General features: G+C 34.2%; 1 protein-coding gene across 2 annotated transcripts in view; it reads left to right on the top strand.

Annotated features, from left to right (window-relative positions):
* The window catches only part of LOC137650614 (general transcription factor IIF subunit 1-like), a 232211-nt gene that overhangs the window by 192546 nt on the left and 29665 nt on the right, over positions 1–10000 (top strand). For both annotated transcript variants that reach the window (XM_068383812.1, XM_068383811.1), the window contains 2 exons: positions 6201–6315; positions 7041–7243. In XM_068383812.1, the coding sequence (XP_068239913.1) occupies positions 6201–6315; positions 7041–7243 (318 nt within the window). The remainder of the gene's footprint in view (positions 1–6200; positions 6316–7040; positions 7244–10000) is intronic.

The raw sequence follows: 10000 nt of genomic DNA, 5'->3' as shown, positions 1-10000 counted from the left end.
AAAAATGATAAAACAAACATTACATGAACTTCATCCAAAACAGATAATATTTCCACTGGAAGACAAACACAACTATAAAATTTTTTAACTACGACAAAGTTACTGTAACAATAACAAGGACGAATTCAAAAGACACGTATTCGAAATGGTGGTGAAGAATAATGTACCTGTCTTTTTTCATGCAACCTGTTTCTTTAGGTTTAAATGGAGAAATAGCTAGAAAACTAAGTGATTCCCTGGAAAGTGAATATAAGGAAACTGGTAATTACAGAAGCCAATTTAGAGAATGGAGAACTTCATAACAAACTGAAGGACAAGTTTGTGTTTATTAAAAGGGATGGATGCTCTCGTCACAGAGTCGACTACTTTGCCATTGATGTACGATTTGTTGATTATAACAATAAAATTATCATTCAGGCACTGGAAGTCAAAGATACCCAGGAATATCATACTAGCGGATCTCCGCAGATGTTAGTGGAAAAAGTTCTGCAAGAGTTTGAAGGGGGAAAAGAGCAAGTTCTTTATATTGTAACTGATAATGCTACAAACATGTTAAGTACCATAGAGAAAATGACTGAAGTATCTAAAGAAAGTAAACAGTTGCAGTCCATGAAAGAAGTAGATGAATGTATCGTAAGTGATGAAGAAACAGCACAACCAGAAGGAAGCAGTGGAATGGATGATATGATTGAGACAATGACTAATCTGTGTCCCATTCTCCACATGTGTTGTGCTGTGCATACATAACAACTAGCAATACGAGATGGGCTAAAAAATCGTCATGCAGCTATGCTTAGTTCAAAGTTGAAGCAAGTAGCAGTTGCTCTCAGAACCCCTAAAATAGATGGCATTTCGAAGAGACATGCTGGAAAAGGGGCCATTATTTTAAACCAGGCAATACATCGGGAAGTACGTGTTTAATGATCAGGTGTTTGCTTAAGTTAGAAGCTTTCTATGTGATCTAGATAATGAGTTTTTCTGTAACTGAAAATCAATGGGAGCAAGTGGCACAATTAGAAAAGTCTGTTTTCTCACCCCTTTTTGTATCCAAGAAATTGCAAGCAGAGGATTTAACACCTGGTACATATTTGTTGGAGTGAAAAAGGTTAATTTATCAATTAACATGATCAAAGTGGTAATTGCTGATGGTATTGTATCTTCAATGAAAAGGAGAAAGAATGTATTGTTTGAAAAGAAAATACTGTTAGCTGCTGTTTATGTCAATTTCTTACTTTGATGGCTGTTTTTCCGGTCCCATACAGCAGGGAAACCCCACTCTCTACAGGACCTCCACTGTTGTTTTATCTTGTTTGTTCAGAGTATTTAATGTTTCATATCGCATATTATTCATTTACTGTTAAATCATTACTGTCAAAGGACTTATGAAATAAGAAAGTCTTCAGTTTCCTCTTGAAAGCCTTAATGTCTTCAATCATTCGAATGTTTCGTGGGAACTTATTATATAGTCTTGGAGCCACATATTTGAAGGCTCTGGAGCCTAAAGTAGACATAAAGCTAGTTTCCAACAGTTTGAAGCCATCTGTAACTATTCTCGTGTAGACACGATTTGTTGGCTACGCAATATGTAGCAGTTCTCTCAAGTATTTTGGATGCCCGGTTCTGATAACTTGGTGGGTTATTGTACATATTTTAAATTCAATTTCCGCTTTAATCGGCAACCAGTGTAGATCGATTAGTATAGGGGTGATCCTTTCTCTAGGTGGATCATCTTTTATCAGTCTTGCTCCCCTGTTTATTATGTTTTGTAATTTCTTAAGTTGCACTTTTGGTAAATTATAATAGATAGAGTTGCAGTAGTCAATCCTGGTAATAACACAGTTTATCACAAGTTTCTTTACAGAATTTTCACCCAGATACTTTTTTATAAACTCAAAATTTCTTGGATGATAACCAGCAATTTTTATTATATCTATTTGGGCATTTAGAGACAGGTTACCATCCAGAAATATACCTAGATCTCGAACTTTATTAGGTATTGGAACCTAGTCATCATTTATGATCATTTGAATATCACCTAAGTTTCTTATGCTGTTTCTCTTGCCCACCACCAAGAATTCAGTTTTGTTCTCATTTTATTTTAGTTGTTTAAATGTCATCCATTCTCTAACACTATCAAGGATTCGGTTTTGAGTTTCAGTAGTGTCATGTATATCATTTATGGAGAAGTAAAATTTTGTGTCATCTGCAAATAGTTTGAACTTAACACCATGCCTTAGTAGCATTTTCGTTAGACCAATAGTATAGATGCAGAATAAGATTGGGCCAAGTACACTCCCCTAGGGGTACCCCTCTGTTTAAGGGTTCATATGATGAATAAGAGTTTCCAATTTGTACACAGTAATTTCTACCAACCAATTAGTCTTTTAGGTATTCGAAGGCTTGATCTTCAACGCCGATGGACCGTAGATCCTTTAGTAGCAGTTTATGCACCACTGTATCGAAAGCAGCACTGAGATCGAGCAGTATTAAGATACCACATTTATTTTCATCCATAATTTGTAGCATATCATTTACAACAGAGCAGATAGCTGTCTCCATAAAGTATAGTTTTCTGTAAGCAGATTGGTTGTCAGGCAAAGCTTCTATTACTTCTAAGTGGCTGACTAGTTGTTCAAGAATTAAATTTTCAAGCACTTGTGAAACAAAGGATATATTTGAAATAGGTCTGTATGAGCTTAATTCCTTGTAGTCCAGTGCATCATCAGATTTTTTTCCTTAACTTTGTCAGCAAATGTCGGTGTCTCCGGTTTTGGGTGTATCAATGTTTGAAGTGTTGCTTTAATTGATTCCATATTCTTTGGCCAAATAGAACAAGCATATGTTAAGCATCATCGAAGATAAGATGCACCAGGTACCAAGATGATGAAATTAAAACTTCAAGATTTTTCCGATGCTTCCAATGAAATAGAAAAGTTTGATCGATCTATGAAAGTGACACTAGAAGAAGCCATCCCAGCTTATACAAAGATCATTCGTGATGTAGCTAGAACTCTGATAGCAATGCCACCCTCCCAAGTCAGTGTTGAAAAACTATTTTCTCCACAAAAAATAATCAGATTAAATCTAAATCTAAGTGCCTGGATGGAGGAGGATCTAACTGAGGCAATTTTGTTCAAAAGAACAAAAGTTTAAGTCTTATTAAATTTCATGAGAGTTCAGTAGTATTATAATTTTTTTTTTTTTTTATGGGTGATTTTATTTATTTAGTTTAGTGACTTCATGGCACTGTAAAGGATTACTTTAAAGTTTGTTGTCATTTATTATTGAATATTGAAAATGTCCACTAACTTGGAGATGGCTTCCTTTATAATACGTTTGTTTGATATTAGTGCAGGTTTATTTTTCCTAAATCTATGTTGTCGTCAGTTTTATTTTACTAGGACTGTATAAAGTACAATAATTAAGAAAATGCTGTTACTTAGCAACAGCCATGTCGATAGTATACTAACATTTTGAGAAAAAAAAATCTTTGCTTTCCAGCAGTTAACAGGGTATAATTGCTTTGGAGTAAATATTGTTTAAAAGAGACCCAAGTCCGATTCCGAGTACGAGTTGGAGTCGTAGGTACAAAAACAGAGAGTTCGAGTCAGAGTAGGAGTCAAAAGGATTTGGTACTGACTCCACAACACTCTTTCAGAGCTGTAATTATAAAAACAATATCGAGGTCTAAAATAAGAATCTGTTGCACTTCAGAAATGACAGAATATAGTTCAGTAGGCCGACTTAATAAGATAATTATAGTGATATTATTATACTTATGTTCATAAAGCAAAAGAGAGATATTCATTCTCGTATTATCCTTTCATTTAAATGGCAGCACTTATAAAAATCTAACAAATCTTTTTTGTATTACATTTGTTACCAGTAGTGTGAAAGACCATTGTGGTGATCTCAAAATACAAAAGAAATATAGTTGCATTGTATTTTTGGAAGATATAAGATTATACCTTATAGTTGAAAGGAGAAGTACATTGTATATAAGAGAATTATATGGTTTTATTCACATACCAAAATGATTGGCAAAGTTTTGTATTATTTTCATATATATGCGAGTGCCCAAAAAATGCATTAGTAATTATAACAATGATATTTATTGCTGTCAGAGTATTACAAACATTGCTTTCATGGACATTATTTCAAGTTTTGAAAAAGGAAAAATTAGGAAATTCATTATTAAAATTTTAGATATAATTTCATCAAAGAGTTATTTAAATTTCATTCATTGGAAATTTTTCTTGGGACTCCTTGGAGATCAAGAAGTAGTTTTCAGCTTCAAATCCTACTAAAATCTCTCATTGTATAATCGATTTCTTAAGTTTACTTTAAGAAATTCATTCTTGAAAATATTGCTCACACAAATAAGTGGATCCAAAAAAGGAGGGATCCCTAAATGCAAACCTTGTGGTATTTTTGAAGTTGCAGGCAATGTAGTTTCAACTTCAAAGTTCATCTTATCTTGGTTTTCAGATTTACTAGTTGTCCTCATGGATGATTACTAGATAGCTAATGTGGCTTATTGTGTTTATGAACCCTCTAGATCAGAAATTAAAATTGAAAATTTGATGCCCCTAACTTTTTCACGCAATTGAGCCATTTCAACCCCCAACTCTGCTCGGTATATTAGTAAAGGCTTGCAAATTTAGTATAGAAATACATGCCAAAAATGGTTTCATCTGAAAAGACAGTGTTGCTTTTGCCTTTCTGAATTCTTGGGAATGTCATTTAAACCCCATTTCTATTTCCAAGATAACTGTTTTATGGCATTAACAAGACACTGACAGTCTTTGGACTCTTTCTATTGCTTCTGTGATAGAAAGTGAACAAACTAGTTTCTCAAGATCTCTGACAAAGACTGCAAGCTTTCTTCCAAATGGCAGCACCTCTTTTGAAAGGCATCAATCAGTGTTACCCTTTCATTATAATTTCAGGTTAAGATTATTTGAATGTTCAAATAATTATTATTTTGAGTTTGGAAACTATCAACATGTAATTGGCAAAATTCAGTAAACTTGATGCCTATGATATGATTGAAATTTAATAAAATATTATTAAATATTATCATAAATTTTAATCATATTTTTTTTGGAATGAATGAAATGGTTATTTCAGCATCTAGAGCCGCAAGAGAGTCCTAGAAGAGCAGTGAAGTAAGCTGCAAATTCGTGACCCCGGACCTAGACAATCATTACCGGGGAATGAGTTGCCTCCTTCCTGTGAACCCCTCTTCCTAATGATCTTAATCTGGTAGTGGAATCAGTAGAACTTCAAAAGTTCAGAGTTGCAGCAAAAGTTTTTATGTTGAAAAAGGCTGACATAAGTCCTTTTATAGCTATATATGAATTATCTGTTTCAATGTTGTTAATGTTTAAAATATTTCATTTTAATTTCTCATTACTACTTATATTGTTTTTATATTTACTTGTTTTTTTTCGTCACTAGGCTATTTTTCCCTGTTGGAGCCATTGGGCTTATAGAATCTTACTTTTCAACTAGGGTGGTTGCTTGGCTGGTAATAATAATAATAATTGTTGAATATCTTTGTCTCTAATGTAATTTAATATGCACCTCATAGAATGACTGGTTCTTCTACTTCTTTCCTGTTATACTATTAAGGTGGTGCACCAACTGTAACTTTCATGCTGATCAGATATCTGATGACGAGAGAGCACGTTTTTTGCAGACTTTGTCCTGAAAACCTCCCCCATTATCCTTGTAGGTGGGAGGATGGGTCATGCCGGCATCATCTTCCTGCTGTGGTTAGGTTTTTCATGTCCTAGTATTGTCTTCCTTTTAAGTCAGTACTGGCAGATGTCCCAACAGCTTCTATATCTATATGATTAGTTTTTAGGAGGTTGTTGGAGCCACCTTCCTTATTCCCATACCGGACCAGGAGAGAACTGTAATTTACCAGCAATGTCTATTTTTCCTATCCATAAAAACCAGTGTCCTTTAAATTCAAATTTTCACCACCACCACCACCACTACCACTGAGCTCTAAGCCTAATGACATAATAGCCTATTATGAAACCACCTGTAGTTATATACAAATCTGTGAGTGCTGCCAAGGAAATAACCCTATTATAAGGAATTCAGATTTGTATAGTTAAATAAAAATTACTGATTTTTTTATATGATGATTCATATAAAAGGCTCCCATCTACCTGAATATTTTCTTGCAGGTGGTAAGAAGCAGAAAAAAGTTGATGGTGAAAGTGATGATGAAGATTGCATAGAAGAAAGTGATGAATATGACAATGGTGCAGAACATGATTACATCTCCAGTGATTCCTCAGAGTGAGAACTTTTTCACGTTTGTTTCAATTTTTAGGGTTAGATTTCAGTTCGCTTTTTATTCCACAAGACTAGTTCTAAATACGTGTCTTTAGTTGCCATGATAAATGTTTTTTCCATTGTTATTATGCTGGTAGCTTTATATTTTATTTTTCGTACTAGTTTTGTGGATTGATACCCTTTTACCTTTAATTGTATCTATTTTAGCTTCTACATTTTAGCTTGTCTAGTCATTGGTTGTAGTTCAAGCATGTTTTTATTTGTTAGATATTAATTGGTCTGGTAAATTTTCAGTATTACAAGTCCAATTTTACTTGTAATATAACTTAAATTCCAAAATATTGATTTTTTTCCTTTCTCATTAATATCACCCAGTTGGCGAAGTTTTTCAATTTAAACCTTAATGCAATTTTAAACTTTTTAGTATCTAGGATTTAGAAGAACACTGAATTTATTGAAATTCCACCTTGAATCTCGTTAAATCAATAAATAATCACATTGAAGATATCAATTTCTCTTAACATCTTGTCACTAGACAACTCATAAAAAAATCAATTTGATGAGAATTTATCACTGCGAAAATGAATCAATGGCTACGTTAAATAGCATGAATAGGAATAGCAGCAGGTAAAGTATTCAAACCAATTGAGCATAATAAGCATTAATTAGACTCTTGGTGAAATTTCTTAATTGGCCCCTTCTATACTAAACTTCTCTTTATGTTATAGTTCTGAGGCTGAAGATGATGAGGTGGTGAGGAGGGAGCTTGCTGGGGTTGATGAGGCTGACGCATTGAGAAAACTCATCAATTCAGATGAAGATGATGAGGAGGAAGAACGGGATGAAGATGAACCTGCGGATGACCCTAAAAATAATGAGAAGAATAAGGATAAGAAAAAGAAACGTGATAAGAAATCGGACAACAAAGAGGGTAAATGACATTCCCGTTACGTAAATTCTCTCGTCTTGCATAGCCTACATCATTTCCTAATGAACCCCCTCAAACAAATACCATGATAGTAAGAGTTGAAAGACAACCCTGGATCAGCTCCGGGTTGCATGTCCCAAATTGTGTACATTCACAGCCTCTAATTTGAGGCTCTATTGTTCCCCATTGTTCTTTACACATCTTTTTTTGGACCGTTGATATTATGATAAAGAAGTGGCCATCCTCATATTCATCTTTTAGCATAGGGGGGAGTTGAATTAGTTACAAGAGACTGTTATCATAAAATATTTAGAAATATAACTAATTCTGCAGAATGATATTCAGCAGACTCATGATTTAGGTTACCTAAGATTTCATGACAGACAGGAAGTAAACTAGAGAAAAGAATAGAAAAAAGTGAATAGAGAATTTAAAGTATAGCAAGATCTTTTTGCATTACTAAAGAGTTTGTGTAGCATCTTTTAAGGCCCTAGCTGAACAGACGTTTTAGCCTTCTAACTACCTCTGTTAGCCTCGTCCCCCTCTTCCATCCTATTGTAGCACCTCAGAATTTCTGTTTTGTATTGCGACTTCAGCCCTACCCACCTTCCTATATCTTAGTACTGAATGACTGTATGGGCTCCTTGTCTCAAGAGTCAGGTCATATTGTCGAAGTTCAATATACGTTAGTTATTAAAGTGCTCATGACATGCAAGTTATGTGGTCTCAAATAACTTCTTATAGATGCCTTCATTTGAGATTTGTATGGATTCTGTACTTATGGTTGATTTCTACAAATGCAGACCAATGTGCAAAATGAGAGATGTGTTCAGTTAGAATTACTTTTTTGGTGAAAGGTTAACCACATTGTTTACTAGAAGCAGAAGATCACGGTTTTAGATTTTTCCTCTGTAACCACACTTAAATCCCTTGATATCAATATCTTTTTTTTATGATGTATCTTAAGTGAAAATAACTGGTCATTCTGGTGTGTTAAGGTAAATCAGCCTTTATCAGCAACAAAACATGAACAACAGCAATAGAAAATTACATTTGTAGACAAGTGAGATGAGATCCAAGGTATTCGATGCAAGTTGAATGACAGAAAGCTATAAATATGACAGCAGCAGGGGCCAAGAAATAAACCCTCCATACTTTATATATTACACTGTCCAAGATTTTGTACCCTGGAATAGCAGACGTAACAAATAAATGAGGTTATCTAATTAACAAATTTATGTTTAATTGTAGAAAAAATATATGAATAATTGCATAATTATTGATGAATGTATGTAAATTTACAGAACAGATTAATGTTAACTACTATAAGATTCAGGGCCTCTGTAACACGGTTTTTTGGACTTTGCTCCTTAACAAAGCATCGGATGTAGCTGAAAGTTGACATATGTATATTTTACAACCACACACGAATTTTGTCAGCATTATCAATAACCTAAACCAAATAGTTTGAATTCTTATAGAGTAAAAATGATCTAGCCGACGCCATGGCCAGTGATAACGATCCAAGAGTCGAAAACATTCATTACGTAAGCAATGTAAACAGCTTTGGACAAAATTTTGCACCGCCCATCCACCAGACACCCATTCACCTTCTTCCATCGACTCTGAAACCCATAACATTCAAGAATGTCTAACAGGATCTGGAATTGCCCCCGTGGTTGCAAAACTGCATCTGTCTTACGACTTGCAACTTTATACAGTCAAGAGAAAGCCCGTGGCCATATTTACTATAGCCTGAATAGGTAATTATCCAGTTTCTAGTTTAAATCCAATGTTTATGGTCTGATTTGTACCTAGCGTAACATGATTATAATACTTGTAATGTCATTCAGGCTTTTGAACATTTCCATTAACTATTCACTATGCCACCAAAAGAGAGAGAAAGAGAGAGATTGTATGTAAACAGTCTTTATATAACTATTTTGGTTAAAATAAGATTGTTGTGCTAAAATCTCCAACAGACCAACGGATCATCCGATATAATTTCTTTTCTTCTTCTTAGGCCGTACGACTGTGTTGGCTATGTTTTGGGCATGACTGCATTTTGTAAATAAATCATGAATAGTTTTAGGAGTTTTATTTGTACATCTAATGGGAATTTATAGAAGTAAAGTGAACATAATTAATTTATCCTTTAAAATAATTACTACATGTAGCAAACAAATAGTAGTAAAGATGATAATGCAATGAAGGAATGATACCATACTTTATCTTTAGCTTCATCAACGGCAATAACATACCCAGTTGGCATAATTTGTCAGCTTAATGAAATAACCTATCATCTAATGTTAAACTTAATTTCTGAGGAGGCCATGCTTATTGCACAGTGAAAAAACATGACAAAGACTTTATGAATGGCGGAACGATACATAAATGTGGGTGGGGTATCTGTGCTAGCGTAGTAATACGTTTAGGCCAACTGCTGGGATCCTTGAGGATCATTTAGCACTTCTTACAACTACTCGAGAAATGAGTTTTTATAGCCAGAATTTAAATTTTCTGATCCAACAATGCCCATGATAGCCTTCAGTGTTATCCTGAATTATAACGAGGCCAAAGTGGGTGGATCCTCATGAAGTCATCATTCTGACAATAATTATTGGTGAAGGTTTAAAGCTAAAATACGGTACCGGCTATCTTTGTTTTACAGTAAATAGGTAGGTAGATAGACAATGAATAAAAATTGCTTGACATTGGATGTAGCAGTTATCAAATCAAGCTGGTCTACTACGTTTTTGA

This window comes from Palaemon carinicauda, chromosome 12, assembly GCF_036898095.1.
Source record: "Palaemon carinicauda isolate YSFRI2023 chromosome 12, ASM3689809v2, whole genome shotgun sequence".
Taxonomy (NCBI): Eukaryota; Metazoa; Arthropoda; class Malacostraca; order Decapoda; family Palaemonidae; genus Palaemon; species Palaemon carinicauda.
Note: the sequence above shows the minus strand (reverse complement) of the source record. Positions and strands in the feature narration are given on the sequence as shown.